Source organism: Phocoena phocoena, chromosome 14 (assembly GCF_963924675.1).
Source record: "Phocoena phocoena chromosome 14, mPhoPho1.1, whole genome shotgun sequence".
In the NCBI taxonomy this organism is placed as follows: domain Eukaryota; kingdom Metazoa; phylum Chordata; class Mammalia; order Artiodactyla; family Phocoenidae; genus Phocoena; species Phocoena phocoena.
The window spans coordinates 19,178,110-19,199,470 of NC_089232.1; the positions used below are offsets into that span (position 1 = coordinate 19,178,110).

Here is a 21,361-nt window from a genome sequence, read left to right on the forward strand (position 1 = left end):
GCAAAAAAGAAAATAATCCAATTTAAAGACAGGCAGAGGGCCTGAAAAGACACATTTCCAAAGAAAACATACAGATGGTCAACAGGTACATGAAAAGGTACTCGACATTACTAATGATCAGGGAAATGCAAACCAAAACCACAATAAGATATCACCTCACACCAGTCAGAATGGCTTATATCAAAAAGACAACAAATAACAGACGTTGGCAAGGATGTGGAGAAAAGAGAACACTTGTGCACTATTGGTGGGAATATAAATTGGTGCAGCTACTGTGGAAAACAGTATGGAGTTTCCTCAAAAAGTTAAAAATAGAACTGTCATATGATTCAGCAATTCCACTACTGGGTATTTATCTGAAGAAAATGAAAACACTAATTTAAAAAATATATGCACTCCTATGTTCATTGTAGCATTATTTACAATACTCAATATATGGAAGCAACCTAAGTGTCCATCAATGGATGAATGAATAAAGACACAAATAAATGGAAAGACACCTTATGTACATGGATTAGAAGACTTAATATTATTAAGATATCAGTACTACACAAAGCAATCAATGTAATCCCTATTAAAAACCCAGCAGCAATTTTGCCAAAATAGAAAAATCTATCTTAAAAAATCATATGGATTGTCAAGGCACCCCAAATAGCCAAAAAATCTTCCTTAATCTTAAAAAAGGACAAAGTTGAGGGCCTTACTACAAAGCTACAGTAATCAAAACAGTGTAGTACTGGCATAAAGACAGATGTATAAAATAATGGAACAGAATAGAAAGCCCAGCAGATTTTTGACAAGTTCTCAAGACCATTCAACAGGAAAAGGACAGTGTTTTCAACAAATGATATTGGGAAAATTGATATCTACATGCAAAAGAATGAAGCAGGACCTTTTTCTTATACCATATACAAAAATCAACTGGAAGTGGATCATGAGAGCTAATCTATACATATTTTATAAGAAAAGTTAAGGGAAAAACTTCATGATGTTGGATTTGGCAATGATTTCTCTCATGCAACACCAATAAAACAGGCAACAGCAACAACAAAAATAGACAAATTTGACTATATCAAAATTTTTAAAACTTCTGTGCATTGAAGGACACAATCAACAGAATACAAAGGCAACCCACAGAATCAGAGAAAATATTTGCAAATCCTATACCTAACAAGGGGTTGATATCCAGAATATAGAAAAACTCCTAGAACTCAACACTAAAAATTAATCAGCCTGATTAAAAAACGGGCAAAAGACCTGAATATACATTTCTCCAAAGAAGAATACAATGGCTAATCAGCACATGAAAAGATGTTCAACACCACTAATTGTTAGGAAAATGTAAATCAAAATCACAATGAGATACCATCTCACACTCATTAAGATAGTTACTATAAAAACAAACAAAAACAGAAAATAAGAAGTCTTGGTGAGGATGGGAAGGAGTTGGAACCTTTGTGCACTGTTGATGGGAATATAAAATGGTGCAGCTGCTATGTAAAACAGTACAGTGGTTCCTAAAAAAAATAAACATAGAACTACCATGTGATCCAGCAATTCCACTCCTGGGTATATATTCAAAGAATTGAAAGCAGGGTCTCAAAGAGATATTTGTACACCCATGTTCATAGCAATATTATTCACAATCCAAGTGCCAAAGAATAGATGAATGGATAAATAAAACATGATGTATATATTCATTGAAATATTATTTAGCCTTAAGAAGGAATGAAAGTCTGACATGTACAATATGGATGAACCTTGAGAACATTATGCTAAGTGAAATATGCCAGTCACAAAAAGACAAATGCTGTATGTTTTCACTTATATGAGATACTAGAGTAGTCAAATTCATAGAGACAGAAAGGAGAATGGTGTTGCCAGGGATGTTGCCCAGAAAAGATCAGAAGTCTGAGTCTTCCTATTAGTGGAAGGCAGTATGGACAAAGGGACTAGTTCCACTGGCTGTAGTTCCCAGTCTCAAAGTGATGGTTTATACCCTTTGTCTTTCCCTAACTTAATCAGGTTCTCTACTTTGTGCATTTTGAAAGGTTCTTTGAGGAATCTTGTGACCTTAAAGACAAAAGCCATCTTATTGTTCCATTTGGAACATGTTTTTAGTTTTCTTGGAAAAATATCAAGCCATAGAATTGGCTCTACTGTATAGGTTCATGTAACCTTCTCTCTTTTGCTAATAGGTGATTCTTATACAAGGGTCAATATTTGGAAGCTTTCCCAGGAAATGGTCACTTCCAAAAAAAAAGAGAATCATGGAAAGCTATTACTGCATTACTGCTATCCACAATTTAACAACTAATTCATATTTATTTCATGAAAAGGTAATAGGTATTAATGAGAAAAATCAATGTGTGAGTGCATTCTGAGTCAATGTACTCAGTACCCAGAATTCTTAAATTCTGAGTTAATCCAAGTTAAAAACATTTATTTACTATAGTTTTCTCAGTACCTCTAACAGATCAATATATGATGTGACTCTCCAGTAATGAGATATAGTAAGTAAGGAGTATATTTGTAAATGTACTGAATCATAGAAGCCCGTTTTCAGAACCACAGTCCATAAAACATAGTTGGGAAATACCACTTTCACCAATTAGCTGAAGTGGTCTAAAGACAGTGCAGTGGAAAAATTGTATTAATCTGGGGATTAAAGATAAATCAGGTGAGACTGTAGTACCATAAGTTGAATTATTCAAGGAAGTAACATTTATATGATGGTCTTGAAGTAGAAATACAAATATGCACAAAATTGAGAAGGAATCTAAGGGTCAGTAAAGGTAGGCCTTGGATAGCAAACTCAAGATTTTTATATTATTCTATGAAAAGAGGAAAGAAAGTTTTGGTGCAAAGGGAGCTAGATGGATGTCCTTTAATGGCCAGGTATGGCATGGCAAGAACTGACAAGAGTCAAGATTTGGAACTGGAAGACCAGTCAAGCTGTCACTTGGGCTAAAGCCCTGAGTGTCCATACCAAGGCAGGAATGAAATTTGGGAATAGCAGGCTGATTACATGATTCTTTACTTTAGCAGTAGATTGTACCCTGAAAGCTTTTTGTTTTAGCCTGAACCCAGTTCTTTTCAAGATCAGAACTTACAGTTGATCTCAAGAGACAGCTTTGTCCCTTGCTGTACAATTAAACTTGGGTTTCTTTCCTGAACTGCTGCCATCTGCACACCTTTTGCTATTGGGATACAAGACTGGCCCATGCTATTTCTTTCTGAAAGTGACATGAGAGGTATGGATTCACCCTATGCAGGACAGCATTTATGCCATCACCATGAGATGATGAACTGTTTCCTGGTCAGTTCTTGGAAGTCAAGAACTGACCAGGAAACAGACATGAGGCATAATCAGTTTTATCCATGAAGAAGTTATTACACAAATAATGAGGCAAAACCTCTCCAATTTTAATAATAATGGAGTGGATATCATTGAGATTACTGAATCAAATTAATGAATTAGCTACTGATAAGAATAAAACAACAAAATAATAAATGCAAGTTTTTTTTTTCTTGTACCCAAACACCCTTTAAATGTAAGATCTGAAGAGAGTAGTCAAATTTCAATTCCTACTCAGCTATATCCTTCCTTTAAATAAGGGAACATAATACGTAAGAGCCATTAGAGTTATAGAGCTGAAATTATTCCTTTTTAAAGTGGAAAATGCAAGGCTAATAATGCATAGGGTCAAGTGCAGTGAACTTATGGGAGAGGCACAAAGAAAGGCTCAAATTAGCTACCTCTTTGCATGGCAGATGGGGGCAGCAGCAAAACCTCAGCTTCCTGTACTCCATTTCCAATTCACAGTCTCTCCTGTTTCTCTGGATATTAACTGTATCCTCCCTTTGCCCTCACAAAGGGGCACAAAACTACTCATCAGGCAGTGGAAAAAAATGATAACTAGTAGCACTCTAGACATTTCATTATTCAAATCAGCATAAAATGATTATACAAAATCCCTCAGGAACTGAAGTGGCCCTCTTTTCACTTTTAAAACTATGCTTTGACTGATAGAAAGTCTGTCTTATTTAACATCATCTAACAAGACCCCCTCAAGTATATCTCTCTTCCTTGACACAGTTATATATAATCTAGAGTATTATAAAATGTCTCCCTGATCTAAACTAGCAACATGACTTGATTCATCATTCATTTTAAATTAATGAGATTATTTGTTCAAGTGATGTTCTTAATGGATTGTATAATATCCATCAGATAAAGTATGAATAGTGTTGAAAGCAAGCAAATTAAGTCATCACAGGCCTTGCTTGAAAAGCAATGACTGTGGGCTGCCATGATAGTCTGATTTGTAGGAAATTTAGACTTAAATAATGGCTCAGACTGAGTTATCCTACTATTACTTTTTGTGTGAAATAAATCTGTGAAACCGACAAAGACCAGCCAAATGTACAAATTTGAACTTCTAATGAATACAATGACATTTAAAATCTCGAAGATCACCCTCATAACTTTAAAGTCATTCCACTAAAGTCAAAAACAATTTTTAAATATTTGGAGAAAGGACCAAGTGATGTCATTAGTACATATTGGCCAGAGGCAAAAGGTAAAGGGAAAAAGGCAGAGATGTGCCATATTTTATTATAACCTATAATTAACTGTAGGCTTTTCTTATTAAAAGCACTCAACAATCACTTAAAAAATTGTCTCCCATAAGGTAGTGTCTTCACATTGCCACACATCTTATATAACTTTAATAACAAATACCGTGTTGAATCATTAAAACATCTTTTCTCATGTATCTGTGTGTGTCTGTGTTTCTCAGAAAAAGAAATCTACAGAAAAATGATAGCTTTCATTCATATGGCAGCATAATTTGTAACTTCATTACCTCTTTGGATTTTAAAACTCTCCTGTGAAAGTTGATAAGAAGAGTATTATTTTCCCATTGTACAAATGTATAAAGACAGTATGAGACAGGTCCAAAATCACCTGGTATTTGGACTAAAAATCCAGGGCTCTTTCATTGAGCTTTGCTCTCCCTTTGTCTGCCCTTTGGGTGGTAGGAAGGGCAGAAATGTCATCTCCCTTTAAAGAGGAAACTAAAAATGCAATGGCAGAAACAGCAATGACCCCTGATGAGGAAAAGGCTCCTGACAAAATTCTGACTGGTATCTTGATTTAGTAAAAGCACTGCTCAGAGCAAAAGGATCTAAAACTTATACAATGTTTAATTTCCTTGTCAAAATTACAGAATCAGAGAGTTGAACCTGATTCTTTGTGTGTAAGCATAAAATACGAGCTGAGATTAATGCTAAATCATGAGCTAGCATTAAACCATATTACATGTCTACATGCACACACACACACATATATATATAGATAGATATTTTTTTCCAAAGGGGCATTAACAAATCATACACCTTATCTTCAGAATAATACTTAAACACACTGCAAAACAGCATAGACCAAAAATGAGTCACCCAAGCCCCAGGGGTTTGATTTTATGACTGACTTAGGATGGATAATTAAAACAATAATAATTACAGAAATGAATCTGTTCTTTTTGACCAAAAAGACCTATCTGCTAAGAACCAGGTCCAGATCACTTTGACTTACACATGTAAATTTTATAATACCACTACCTTGCTTTGATGTAGTCTTTTAATTTTTCAGCAGGCTTTTCACATGCTAATACACATTGTTATGCTTCTGTTATTTTTAATGAGAAAATCTTCCTCTTCCTGTCTCCAGGCCTCACCTTGTGAAGTCTGTCATTTCCATCATGATCATACACATCTGCTTGGCCAGCACAATGATATCATTGCCGCTGTCGTCCCATTTGGCCACTTCAGCATCCAGCTTGCTTTTCTCTTGGTGGAATATCTCCACCTGCTCAGCTATTTTTGCCTTCTCCTCTTGCGGTAGTTGTGCCATGATGGCCTGTGTGGGTTACAGAAAAAGTGTGACTAATGGTGACAAAGAAGCACAGACAGGAGGGTGACTGTGCCTCCAGTTAATGGCAAAGCCAGACCCTGACAAGGATGATAGGCTGTCCCACCATTCTGGAAAGTACTTTTTCTCCAGCCCCAAGAATGCAAAAGCACAGACTGGTAAGGTCCCCACATTCCCTGTCCCTGTTCCAACATACAAAAAAATAAGAGATCCAAAGGTACGTGCACATTGACAGTAACAGAACTTCTTTGTCGCTGTGATGACATATGTTTGTTCAAAAGAATCTATTCCTGACGATTTTTATATTTGGTCTTGGGAAACTTTTACCAGATGAAAGAATGCACCTCTTTCAACACTGAAATCTGTTCAGAAAAAAAGAAAACAGGCCTCTGTTGCTGGGAAGGAAAAGAATTTTAAAGAATATCTGAGCATCCCAAGTGGGATGGGGAGATGTCCTGTGAGTGTTAATGAAGCCATTCATGGTTAGATGCCAAACAAAAATCCCTTATGCAGGGCACATCAGGGATGGCATACCTATTTTCAGTCCTCCTGCATGGAAATCCTGGGTCGAACATGGCTCCCTGGAGAGCCTATGAGTATGTACAGGGAAGCTGTGATGGGATAACATTTAGGATTAAGAAGCAAAGGTTGATTTTCAATAGTTGCTAGGTAAGGGAATGTAGAAAAGGAAAAACTACAGTTGATTCTCACTATTCACAGATTTTTTATTTGCAAATTTGCCTACTCTCTAAAATCTATTTGAAATCCCCAAATCAATATTTGTGGTGCTTTCAGACATTCACAGACATATGCAGAGATGCCAAAGTTTTGAGTCATCGACAACCATGTTCCCAGATGAGGCTAAACAAGGGTTTCTCTGCTTTCTTGTTTCAGCACTCATACCATAAAGAAGCGTCCTTTCTGCAATCTATTTAGTACCACATTTTCCACATATTTATTGGTGTTTTTTATTGGTGGCACTTTTTATTGGTGGTTTTGCTGTCTAACTTGGCCCCCAATCCTAGTGCTGAAATGCTGTCTTGTGTCTCTAAGCACAAAAAGGCTGCAATGTGCCTAATGGAGAAAATACATGTATTAGATGAACTTCGTTCAGGCATGACTTTTAGTGCTCCCAGCTGTGAGCTCAATGTTCATGAACCAAAACTATCTAATAAGGTATCTAAACAGAAACACTCATTAAACAAGATTACATATTGATGGGTTGAAGGAAATGTTAAGACTAGCAGCTCTCAGGAAGCTAACCCTGCATTTCCCCTAGGAGCAATGATTCCGTAGTTGCTAATTAAGCGTTCATGGTGACTTTACAGAACATAAGGGCCATGAATAAAGAGAATCAACTGTATTTGTTAGACACTATTTATGTAGCAGGCACTGAATGAAATGTTTGACATCACCTCAATGCATCCTCAAAGAACCATTTACAACCTGCTTCACTGAAAGGACCACGTGGATCAGTGTGTCAGCACTGATATCCCTCTCATTCTGGGATGCACGTATTCTCCAGAAGAGCATGATTTGGGGTACCGACAGCTGTTGCAAAGGACAAGTAAATAGCACAAAGAAACCTTCTTTCTATATTGTAAAGTTCCTCCTAATGTGAGTGAATTGTTCAAAGGAGAGGTAGGTAGCTGGTATCTAATGGAAATATCAATGGATATAAGCTCAGAAAAACTGGGCTCAACCTGGCTCTGTAACTGACTTGGGTTAAGGCCTCATTGCTACTGGATCACATCCTTAACATTCTATAATATAAGAATAATAAACAATTACCTCAAAATGTTATGGTGGACAGAAAATGAAATAATAAATGTAAAATGAAAGTAAGCATGTGTGGGATTATTGTTAACATTATATTATCGTTATTTCTGTATGAGTTTTCTTCTAGCTGCTTCTCCAGCTTATTACTTAGTTGCCATCAAAGAGAAGGGATGGGCTCAGAGACTATGTGACTCTCTATAAATAGAAGCTTGACATGATTCCTTGAACACAGGCATGTATACTGGGTACTGTACTAAAAGGCTTATGAATGTCAAAAATTTAATCTACTTAATTATTCTACAAGATTAATACTATTATTACCCTTATTTTATTAATGATGATACCAAGATCCAGGGAAGTTAATTAAATTCTGAATATTACACAACTAATGAGCTATAAGAATAGGATTCAAACCCAGGTCAGGTAACACCATACTTAACCATTGTGCACAATGGGATCACCACGCAGGACCATGCAGGTTAGACACTGCCCAGTGGTCCCAGCCCAGTGGGTAAAAGATCACTAAAACTCTAGGCTCTGTCCACCAGGCTGAGCATCCTAGACAAGCCTTCATCTGCCCAGGGTAAAGGGGTGCCTTGTCTGATTTGCATGAAGTGACCTTGAACCAGCAGCTTCCCAGATGTTACATCTTACTAATAGACAGACACATCTATGAAATCCCGTGCATGCATGTGTGTGACTTTATACAAATAGCATGTGAGTGTGTGTGTATGATGTATGTATATACTTATGTAGAACAATATGTGTGTGCGTGTGTATACAAAAACTACAATCCATATTTTAAAAGCCAGACTTGTGCAAATACAATAGTTAAAGTATTAAAATACTAATATTTGAAAAATATTTTACAGTACTTTTTAAGATAGCTAATATACAAAAGAGCTTGTTATAAACTCACATATGCAATATCATACTAACTGCAAAGCTGCTAGTTTTTCCAATACCTTTGAGATAGGTTTGGATTTGCAGAAGTTTCCTGAAGCATCCCTGTCTGATGTTCTAATGCTGTCTTAGATTCATCTGTCCTCCTCATACAAAATTGATAATCATGTTTTACTTAAACCTCACAAGTCCTAACTAGCATCATTTAAAGCATCCGTTAGGTGCTTCTCTGTAAAAGAATCTATAAAACTACCTGACAGACCTCCATACTCTACATTCAATCTCCAGATTCTAGCAATAAACCTGTCATTGTTCCAAAAGCGTTAATTTGTGCATTAAAGGGTGTACACGTGTCTGTCAACTGTATCACTTGAGTTTCACATTGTGCAGTTTAGCATTTGAATGTTAACTCCCTTGCTCTAACTCTCTAATTTCGAGTAATGCCCTACCTCTGACTTCTCTTTGAGCTTCCTGAGGGTAGAGTCCCCAGCATCCTGCACAGTGTAGAAGCTAAATACACATCACTTGATTGACTGCTTACCCATTTTTCCACTCACTGCATCAACATATTTTGAGAGAAGTTAACAGAACTGACATACGTTTCATAAGGGCACAATTCCAAAGAAAAACTGGCTCCTTAGAGCAGATTTGTATAAGAAGATGTAATTTTGACTCTAGGTGTGCTCCGCCCGCATAATGCACTCAATGGTGTGTGATTTGGGTGTAAGAGTCGTTATATCTGCTTCTGCTTATGTAGCTATCGATGAAGTAAAGTTGTTTCCTAAATATTATTAAAATGCTCTTAGCTTTTAAAAATTCATAATTGACCTTTTCTGAAACTGAAATGTTAAAAAAAAGGTTATCTATAAACAGTAGATCACAAACTGTGAAATTTGCAAGTTAATCAAATTAAAATTCAACACATGAGTTTTAATTAGGTCTTATCAATGTAATTCAGCAGTTTGAAATGTTAACACATTAAAGCCGTTCTAGCTAGGAAAAAAAAATTAGAGGCTGGCTACATTCAAATCAAGTTGAATACAAAATATATGACATGCAATTGTTCATTCCCTCAAACTAAGGAAACATGAGAAAAATGATTTTCATGACCAAAGGGAAAGACAACAAATCAGCTTTTCTGTTTGTGTCATGTGATCACCTGGGGTGGTCTGAGATTTTTGGCTGCTTTCTGTGTAGCTAAGCACAGCTGTCCAGATTGTTGATCTGGGACCCCAAGTCAGTGGCATCAGAAACTTGAATTCACAAAGTTTTCTAACCACCCTGTTCCATGCTCCTAGCCTTTCCTTTGAATATCTAACCACTTTTTGTGATTGTTTTAAACTTTATTTATTAAATGAAAGTGCAAATCACTGACGCAAGCCAACGACCACTCAGCCCAGAATCTTTTTCTTTAATCTAAATCTCAAAGAGCTTTTTTCCAATCTCAAAAGGATTATTTCTCCAACCCCAAGATGAAAAATGACTTTTAAAGTCCATGGACCTCCAAACTGATATGTTAGTTTCTTAAACAGAGCAAGAGTCTTACATTTTAAGGCTTTAAGTACACAAATGTTTATAAATAATGATTTAAAAGGTTAAAATTTAATGTGCCCATTTCTACTCACTTGGTTTTAAAGCAGGATAATAAACATAAGAAATTAAGGAGTGGGTGACTTTTACCTGTCTCAGGCTGTGAAGTGAATTGGAAAATTGAGGTTCTTGTCTCATTAATTCAAATTAAAACTTGCACGATGGTCTGAATTATCTAGCTCTTTCAGGTTAAATTATTGGTCAGCCTTCTAATGAATGACTACCTTGTGCTACAAGCATCATGATCATCTTCTTAAACTTAACATTATGTAATAACTCGTGATACATTTCATCATGCATTTCTCCTAATGACATTATGAAGTAGGATGCTGTATATATATATATATATATATATATATATATATATATATATATATATATATATATATATATATATATATATAATACACACACACACACACACAAGGAGACGAGGCAGGGACAGGTTAAGAAAATTACCCCAAAGCCGCACAGCTTGGCCAAGTTCATATTTCAAATCAGGTTTGTGTGACTCCAAACAATATATTTTATCCTGAAGGTTAAATGCCCAAGAGTTGTTGCTGATCAATTTTAACTATGTCAGTTTGTGAGGAAAGAGTTTATAAGATGTCATGTTTAGGAACAAAGGGCCTGATCATTTCTATATTTCATCAGATCAGGGTATGATTGTTTTCATTCATTCTCTCTCTCTCTCTCTCTCTCTCTCTCTCTCTCTCTCTCTCTCTCTCTCTCATAAAGTATTGTAGACAAGCAGCAGACAGGAACACATAAAGGAAACAAACATTCACTCTAATTTCAGATTTTGAGAGCAATGTTGGAGTGGGTACTAAATTCTTTTCTCCCACCATAACCTCCTCTTAGATTAATTTACCATTTTCAGAGAAGAATTTCTCTGAATGAGAACACAAAGTAACAGGAGAGAACAGGCTGCTGGAAAGAGCAACTGCCTCTGTCAGAGACAACTTTTGCCTCCTTCACAATTTCGACCAAGTTAACACACTTCTCTGGTCAAAAGTTCGACCATCTGTCATCTCATCAATTCAGTGCACCCTCTTATTTTCAATTTACAGCCATAATTCTATGTCTCTGATTTGTCATCATATAATTATAGGCTTAAATAGGCTGACTCAATAACTAATGCTGCCTGCTGCAAGTTACTCACACAGATCTCATGAAAGATCGCAAAGATAAATCAGCAAGTGCTGGATTACAGGGGTACTTTGTTCTTATTATCCTGACCCATGTTCATCACTCATGCTGAAAAATCTTTTGAAAAAGACTATTATTGTCTTTTCACCCACTGGGTGAAGAAATAATAAATGATGTAGAGAGGTGCCATCTGACTTTTGTTTCCAGCCATCATAACAGACTTGATGTCTAATGTAATGGAAGTATAATGGGGCTGTATTCTTCCTTGTAAAAAATGAGGCTAATCATGCCATTTTGACAAGATGGTAATTAAAAGATTATAAGATAAAGGTTTTACAATATGCCTTAGTCTTTGAGAAAACAAGTCAATGGATACTTGGGCTGTATCAATACTAAGTTGCAGTCAGTCAATTAAATTGACTTTGAATTGATTAATGTTTGGGTGAATTACTCAAACTTGCCCTTTGTCATTGACATAAAAATGCTGGTTTTAGTTAATTTTGAAGATGAATTGACTTGACTGATGCATTAGTTTAGCGTTATGCCAGCATAAGCTCAGAGGACTCACAGCTTAACTTCCTTGTTTTCAACATTTTAGGGGGGGTAAATAGAGTCTACAAGGTATTTTTTAAAGTAGGGAGCTTCATACTCTTTTGTGCACTTTTCTACTGTCACCAGCCTGTGATTAGAAGAGATTTCTCTGCCAAAGGATGACAAGTCATCCCTTATTGAGCACTTAATATATGTCAAGTATTTTGCTCATTATTTTAATATATTAAGTAATTAGAACCTCAGAAGAATCTTATCAAACAAGTCTATTATTTACATTTTACAGATGATAGGACTGAAACTCTGAGAAATTAAGCAGCATGTAACAGCATAGTCCCCACTCTACGCTTCACAATTCAAAACCAAGTCTGTCTGAAATCAAAGCCAATGTATCTTCAATGCTCTGGCTTTTACTCTCACATTACCCCTATCAATGTCAATACACATCTTCTGTATCATTTAGTTGTTGGATGAGAGTGTCAGGAGAAATAATATTTTAAGTACAAAGACTTTCTTGACTCAACATAAAGCTTAGTCTTTGATTGGCTATTTCCTACTCTTCTTTCACAATTCCTAAGCCAGTGTGAACTTCCTAGGGTTTCTTAACCCTATGCTAAATTACCATCTCTTTCTCATACTTCCTATTCATTTTCTTTTAAGTGAAACTTAAACAAAGAAAATTAGAATATCTAATTCTCAGTTATACTATACTTTGATTATTTTTGCCCTATGGAAACTGAGCCTTTAAAGGGAGGAGAATCTCACCCTCTTGCAATGCCTAGGAATTTTATCTCCTTCCACCTGCCTTGATAACCAACATCTTACCCTCAAGGAGCTCCAGCTAATAAGATTGGTCAGATTCCAGAATCTTCTGTGGAAGACTTGTGTTGGTGGACAATGTCACAGAGTGTTCGAGGGTATTCAAATGTCAGCCAGAGTGGTGATCTTTCTGTTGCTTCTTGCTCCACACCTTAAGCTGGTATGTTTCTCGTATGTCTCTGTAATTTCTTTTTCAATCACATGGTAGACAGATCTGGGGCTACTGCCCTGGCCATAGATAGGTATTGGGGGAAAAAACGTTCTCTCTCTACTCTGATGGCCTTGAATGAATTTCAAAATATGTGGTATTGTTTATCAGAGACCCTAAGCCAGAGTATGGAGCAACAGTAGGCCCACAAATAACAAAGTAGTACTCTAATTCTCCATTTGTGGTTTCTTTTGTGTGGTTAAGAAGGTTGGAGGCTTCAAGCAGAACCATGGTGTCTGTGCCAAAGTAAGAACTGAGCATTCCTGTATCCCCTGGTCACTGAATCATCTAATCATGATCCCCAACCCTCAACAAATCCACCATACACATGTTTTGCTGTAATGTGGCTGCTATGTTTTGAGTTATGGAGAGAGAATGGAGTTAGAAGGAATCAGAATCAGTGGTGGTCACTTCCAATGTGTAAAATGTGAATTGCTAGAAACAACCCCAGATGAGGCACAGATTTCTGAGCCATGAATCTCTGGGATTCCAGGTCCCTGGAAATCAGAAATTCCCTCAAACCAATTTGGTGAACACAGCCCCTGTGCACCAAACCAAAGTCCTGGATGTCCACTCACCCGTGCACTCTGCCCTGCAATGAGCTGGTCATCCTCTGTCTGAACACTTGTCCGGCTACGTACATCATAATCTTCTTGCTCAAAGTCTGAATCATCCTCTAGTTCTTCTGGGGTCTAAAAATACAGAGGAAAAGAGAAAAATCAGCATACAGATCTCCCTCGACTTACAATGGGGTTAAGTCCCAATAAACCCACTGTAAGTTGAAAATATCATGTCAAAAATGCATTCAATACATTAACCTACAGAACATCATAGCTTAGCCTAACTTACACTAAACGTGCTCAGAACACTTACATTAGCCTACAGTTGTGCAAAATCACCTAACACAAAGCCTCTTTTATAATAAAGTGTGGACTACCTCATGTCATTTATTGAATACTCTATTGAAAGTGAAAAACAGAATGGTTGTCTGGGTACAGAATGATTGTAAATGGATTGGTTGTGGCTTGGCTAACTGGGAGCTGTGGCTAACTTGGCTACTGGGAGCCTATACAGTAGTAATGGATAACATGATTTAAGTGCCTTCCATATGCCTATCACTTTTCTAAGTGCTTTACATACACTAACTCACATAGTTTTCTTGACAGTCCTATGATATAGACACGATCTTCTCCATTTCACACATAAGGAAACTGAGATGTGAGAGGATATACCTTGTTCAGCGTCTTCTAGGGCAGGCAGTTTGACTCATGTACTCGAAACTACCATGTCGTGTTAATTCTAAGAGGATAAACACAGGAGGTGGCAAGGACGGTGCAGGAAGGGAAAACAGTGCATTAGTGTGACATTCTCTGCTCTACTGTCTTTAGCCAGAAAGCTGATGGTCACCCACAACCTGCCTCCTGGCACATAGGAGCACCACCTCCCAGGGCTCTGTCTTTCAAAAGGAAGGAACAGATCACAGGCAACACTGATGTTGCAGTTGTCCATTCCCCATCTAAAAGGGCATATTTTAATTAATTTTGCTGGTTTCTTTGGCTACCTCAGTGTAATTAACCAGGTGTGGTTATTGATGAAGTCTTGAGATTGGTCAGACAAGCATAAAATGGGGTCCTTGGTGCCAATATCACATTATGTTTAGTAATTTTCCGAGCTTTAGCATATCCCTCTTGTTTTCCTTCTCTCTCACATCAACCTTATTAATATTTACTCAGTCATCTACAGATGTTCAATATTCTTTCATAGGAATATTAAAAGAAAGAGGTTTTGTTCCCATGTTTTATTAACTCAGGCATGGGTGGGGTGGGCAAACCCTGTTTCACATAACTGGTGGTGTTTTCATTGTGGACAGAGACAAGAATCTCTGTTCATTTCTCACTCTTCTGGAGTGTGTCGAGGAACAGTTACAGCAAGTTGGTAAATTCTGCTGACAGATGAGATGACAAGATTGTAGACACTTTTCATCATTAGTTTTTGAAAAGGACAGAGAAAAAAAAAAATGGAAAACCTCACTCAACAGAAAAAAGGAGAAAATGACAGTACCTATAGTACTGTGTCCAAACATTGCAGTGATTTGAACATTCAGTAGATGAGTCAATGGCAAATGCAACCTGGCAGCATAAGGCTCATAATGATGAGCTTGTATTCAAGTGGCTACAGCTCAGGAGCCAAAATACAATTTAAAAATGAAAAAATGGCATTATTTCATTTTTTTTTAATGTATAACTGATTCACTTTGCTGTATACCTGAAACTAACACAACATTGTAAATCAACTATACTCCCATAAAAATTTTAAAAACAATAAAATAAAAATGAAAAAAAAATAACCTGGATATGGACCCAGGGGACCTGAACATTTGGGGCCTAACTCTGCCGCTGATAGGCTGTGTGTCTTTCACAAGCTACTTAGAGCTTTTCTACCTCCTCACTCATAAAATGGAGATAATAACTGCTACTTGCCCTGCCTGCCTCACAGGATTCTAGGATCAAATATATATGAAAATGCCTGGTAAACAATAAAAGTAAACTAAAACAATAAGTGATAGTGATCATTATTATGCTTAATAATAAAATATACACCTAGTAACAATAGCTACAATCATCATCATCGCAATCATTTTTTACTAACCACTATGGGTCAGGCATTCAGCTAAAGGATTTAATACTTACAATGACCTAATGAAATAAATTTAATCCCCATTTTATAGATGTACAAACAGGTTCAGAGTTGTTAGGTAAATTTTCCAAGGCACCACACCTAGCAAGTCGAAGGTTCCAGCGCTTTTAACCATCACAAATACCACCAGACAAATGGATGAGATTAAAATATTTTCTTGTGCCTAAACCGTGCAGCAAACCCATCCAAGCCACCCATATACATAGTTCTGTGCATGTGAAGTTTCCTAATTTCATGTAATTGTGTCTCCTATCCATGCTGTTATTTTTTTTTAACTTATTCATTTTGAGTGTTTATTTCTGACTGGTCAAGGACCTCCACAAAATAAAGGAGACATGGAAAAATATTGATGGCCTGCAAATGGGCCAGAGATAATTAGACTTGTATCATTAGATAGTGTCATAGGGTAAAAGGAATAGAAAAAATATGCAATTCACTGGACTGGAGGCTGGAGAGTGAAGGTCAAACCTCTCAATTCTGTCCTTATGTGCTCTCAGGGAAGGCCTTTTTATAAAAATAAAGAACCCCTTTGACCTACCCTTGGTTCCATGGTTCTACTAATAAAGTATCTGGCCTGTAAAATATCTCCCTTTTAAGAGTCTATCCGATTAATGTGTGCATATTACAGAAGCCCAAGTATATCATGTGACTTTTCCAGGGTCACACCACACGTCAGCTGCAATACAAGATCAATCTACCTGCCTCAGTTTCCCAATCAAATGCTCAATCTTCTCTACAACAGCTTCTGTAAAGAAGCAAAATGAGAAAAAGCTGAATAATTTACAGTCATTTCACCAGGACATGTGAAAAATGTAGTAAGGACAATTTAAATGAACAGCTCAAATGTAAATGTGTTTCATTGGGAGCAGAAAGATGACACAATTTGGCAACTGCAACAGGAGAGTTTGGGGGATGCATGAAGAAGGATTTCCCAACAGATCTCTAATCACTGGAATGGATTGGAAGTTAGAAAGCAGAATTAAAGATTTCCTAAAGCCAATATAGAACAAAATCTCTCTCATCAGGACTGATTGGCCACTGGCATCTCTATTCTGTATTACTCAGGAGGCTTCCTAACTTAGCTCCTCTTTTCTGCCCTTACACCACACTTCCTATTCTCACCAGTATAACCAGGATGTTCCACTTAAGCTCTAACTCAGATCATGTTTTTGTCCTGCTCAGAAAATTTCAATGGCTCCCATCTCTCATTCAATGGGGTTCTTAGGCCACATATGCCGTTCTGTCTGCTTGGAACACACTTCCCCTAATACTCTTTTTTTTTTTTTTTTTTTTGTGGTACGAGGGCCTCTCACCATTGTGGCCTCTCCCGTTGTGGAGCACAGGCTCCGGACGCGCAGGCTCAGCGGCCATGGCTCACGGGCCCAGCCGCTCTGCGGCATGTGGGATCTTCCCGGACCAGGGCACGAACCCGTGTCCCCTGCATCCGCAGGTGGACTCTCAACCACTGTGCCACCAGGGAAGCCCCCTAATACTCTTATGGCTTGTTTCCTCCTCCTTCTCCAAGTATCTTTCCAAATGTCGCCCAGTGGCTACCCTTCATAAAACCCACACCCATCCTGTGCTCTATGCCCTTTATACTGCCTTGGTTTTCACATTAACTAGTATGTTATATCTACTTGTTTGTTCTCTGTCTCCCACCAAAGGAATATAAATTCTTTGAGGATTGGAACCTTTGTTATTTTGTTCATCTCTGTATTCAGGGCACTTCCAACAATAGGACATCTAGTAAGAATTCAACAAATGAATTAAGTCATTAAATGAATGAATGACTAAGAGCCAATTACCAAAAATTTTAAAAAATTATTTTTAATTGAGTTAAGAAAACAAAACTAGGAATGTTATGGGACCATGTTGATAACAACAATCTATTATAGGTAAATCAGTTTTGTCACTTAAGTTGTTTCTAAAGTCTCTTCAATGCTTTATTTTCTAGCTATGACAAATATTCTGACTCCAATCTTTGCAATTTTGATAATACTGCTGACTAATTTAACAAATTCTATCTCATTGATTGTATGAAGATAAATTTCATCCAGAAGTTTGAGGAAGGGAAATATTTCTTGGGAACATACTAAGGCCAGATCTATACTAGTACTTTATAGCTGCAGTAATATTTGTCCCCATTTACAGATAAGGAAACTGAGGCATAGAGAAGGAAATTAGCATGCCAACCACCCCAAAATAGTTAAGCCATAGGTTCCCAAACTTTATGGCTTCAAACATTGTCTCAGGGGCTTCCCTGGTGGTGCAGTGGTTGAGAGTCCGCCTGCCGATGCAGGGGACACGGGTTCGTGCCCCGGTTCGGGAAGATCCCACATGCCGCGGAGCGGCTGGGCCTGTGAGCCATGGCCGCTGAGCCTGCGCGTCCAGAGCCTGTGCTCCGCAACGGGAGAGGCCACAACGGTGAGAGGCCTGTGTACCGCAAAAAACAAAAAACAAAAAACATTGTCTCAGTAATTTTTTCATGGTGTCTCTAGGCTAAGAAACAAAAGAAAACTAATGGTTCTGCTTCTTAAGCAGTTAGATCATAAAAATGGATTAAGTTGATTGGCCCTAACAATTTAGTGCCTGTTGCACACTGCATTACTTCTCAAACCTTGGAATACAGTTGAACGTCCATTGAGCTTGTTTTTTATCACAGCAACAACCAGAAACCCTGCATCACAAATACATGATAGGATCAATATATGATCAAAAGGAATGTACCAACCTAATGTTTAAACTGTGAGCCACCTTCAGCTACTATGTCACACAGTATCTGAGAGATGTTTATGTTTCCCTTGACATTTTAAAATATCTTGCAATGCTCCAGGGCATCTTCATGGCCATTTTGGGAGGTGTGAAGTTAAGCTATAGAATCTTATCTGAACCCTGTCCTGAGCCCTATTGTTTCTCTTCCCTGCTTTCAAAAGTTTCATATGCAACCAAATTAATGGGTTCCAATTACAAAAGTTCAATGTACAGATATCATTTTTTGTCATGGTCATTCTATGAGAAGCAGCTACTGTTTTGTTGAATACAGATATTCTGACACCAAGATATTACCACCTTCTATGCTACTTTAATTTCCAATATTAAATGTTTAACTCCTTGTGTCTTAAATATACACTTGTTCCTCCTTATTTGCAGATTCTTTATTTGTGAATTTGCCTGCTCACCAAAGTTTCTCATAATCCCTAAATCAATACTTTTGTAGTTATTCACAAGCGTGTGTGTGCAATGTGGCAAAAACTTTGAGTCACCCAACGTGCAAATTTCCAGCTGAGGTCATACAGCACAATGTTCTGCTTTCTTATTTCAGCTCTTGTACTGCAAACAAGTATCCTTTTTGCAGTCTATTTAGTGCCACATTTTTGTGCTTTTTGTTATTTCCCTGCTTAAAATGGCTTTCAAGTGTATGTGCTGAGGTGCTGTTTAGCATTCCTAAGTGCAAGAAGGTTGCAATGCACCTTCCAGAGAAAATGCATTGGTTAGATAAGCTTCCTTCAGGCGTGAATTATAGTGTGGTTGGCCATGAGTTCAATGTTCATGTATCAACAATATATATTAAATAAAGTGTCTTTAAACAAAAACATAAAACAATCTAATATATTGAGCAGTTGATGAAATTGTGACCAGAGACTCACAGGAACCTAACCCTGAATTCCCCCTAGAAGCAGTGTTTCAGTATTCTTTAATTCAGGGTTCACTGAATGTAACTACTGCAAATAATGAGAATCAAATATATGGTGGTGTGCCAGATTTGTCTATCCATTTTTTAAACTACCATATTAGGGTAATCAGAAAACTCCTATGTAGCTGATAGATCACCAAAGACAAGCCTTGGCAAGAAGCAAACAAAAAACTGTTTTATGGAACAGAGGGAGAGTTGACCTGCTCCCAAAGAGAAGTAGGAACCTGAAAGGTGAGGTTGGAATACAGGAAGGACAAGCTTTGTATGCTTCAGAGGGCTGCCTGGAGCTGGCCTGGAGTGCCTACATACTAACGTCACCATTAAATATGTATTGATTGCTGAGAGGCAAGGTGATGGAGAATTTGACCTTTCAAGGTCCTTTCTGCATTTATTTTTGGGAAAAAATTCTTATTTTTCCAAAGCATAATCAATACTTTGAGAGGAAGGAGGCATGGCCAGGTTTGCTGAGAAAGAGCTCTACTTGTCTTACTGTCTTTCTTCCTGACTTAGTGTCATGATTTTCTTTTTAAGCAGACCTAACCATCATACACAGAAAGCAAACCAAGAATTTAAGTACAAAATGAAGCCATTCCGGTGCTGAAAGGAGAATGATTTTTAAAATGACAATTTGTACATACTGTACATTTCTCCCTTCCTAAGTTTTAAGTGGTGTGAAATCCATCTGATCAAATCACTTAAAATGTCAAGATGGAGGAATGACACTTCATGTAACAAAGATATGGCATTTTTATCAAAAATTATGGTTTATTACAGCTCATGAATGAATAAATGAATGATGGCTATAAACTTCCTCAGCCTCCCAGATGAATGGTTGTCACAAAAATGTGACGGCTAACCAAGCAGAAAAATGGCAAAAGAGGGAATATGTCTTGAGAATTATAGTGGAATTTAGTGCCAAATGCTTTGAAAACATAACTCTCATGGTCTATTACTTTATTTCACAAGTTAGTATATAATGCGAAAAATGATATAATTTGTTACAGGCTTAAAATGCTGACTATCCTTCCTTTACTTCTCCTCCAGCTCTCATACCTTTTCTCTCCGTCAGTTTCCCATCTGCATAGTTATCTCTTTTTCTTTCCCCCAACACACACAGTATTAAGCACTGTGCCAGACAATGTAACACAGTGACGGGAAAATAAAAAATACAGTCTTTGCTTTCAAAACTTTCAGTCTAAAGAAGGTAATAGACATTAAAAGAAATAGTGTAACGATTATGATCACAAGCAGAAAGAGTTATAGGTAGCTAAAGAATAGGGTCAGTATTTTTGAGGGAGAAAATTTAGGGAAAGAAGATTTGAGCCAGGTCTTGAAAGATGGTAAGAGTTTGACAGATCTAAAATGCAGGAAGTTAGAAGAACAGGAAATATATTTGACAGTCTCCAAAGTCCAAAGTTGAACTCCACATTGTTACGTATAAATAGTATTGTCTGGTACAACTTATGCAATGTGTAGGTGTGTATTATAGAGAGAGAACAATAAATCACAGATACTTCTTCAAGTATTGAGGAACCACACACAGAAAATAAATTGATTGTTACTGTGTTTAAAGGGATGTCGGTTTAGATGCTCAGTGATCACCCTGAGAGAAAGTGCTTCAAGATGCACTCAGCAGTTAATTCATGGTTTCACTGAGCAGCCTCAGAGACAGCTATGGAGGCTGAAGATGGAGATACAGTCTAGGGCTGCCTCATCCAAAATGATGGCCACAATCTACATGGAGCTATCAAACACTTAAAATGTGGCCAGTGCCACATGTTGAAAAGCTAGTTTTGGATACCTTTGAGTAAATAAAATATGTCATTAAAATTAGTTCATCTGTTTCTTTTTGCTTTATTGACACATCTACTAAGAAATGAAAAATTACAAATGTGCCTCACATTATATTTCCATTGGACAGCAGGCTTTTAAGACTAGCACCACAGGTGCATCTTCTCTGCCTCAATCTTAATACCCACAAATATATCTGTGTCATCAATTATGCTTTTGAACATGTATTTAAGTTTACTAAGAAAGAGTT

General features: G+C 37.2%; 1 protein-coding gene across 5 annotated transcripts in view; it reads right to left on the reverse strand.

The window, feature by feature from the left end:
* Positions 1–21,361, reverse strand: part of CTNNA2 (catenin alpha 2) — a 1,049,032-nt gene that overhangs the window by 56,376 nt on the left and 971,295 nt on the right. For all 5 annotated transcript variants that reach the window (XM_065891313.1, XM_065891311.1, XM_065891310.1 and 2 more), the window contains 2 exons: positions 13,508–13,621; positions 5,739–5,920 (listed from right to left, as the gene is read on the reverse strand). In XM_065891313.1, the coding sequence (XP_065747385.1) occupies positions 5,739–5,920; positions 13,508–13,621 (296 nt within the window). The remainder of the gene's footprint in view (positions 1–5,738; positions 5,921–13,507; positions 13,622–21,361) is intronic.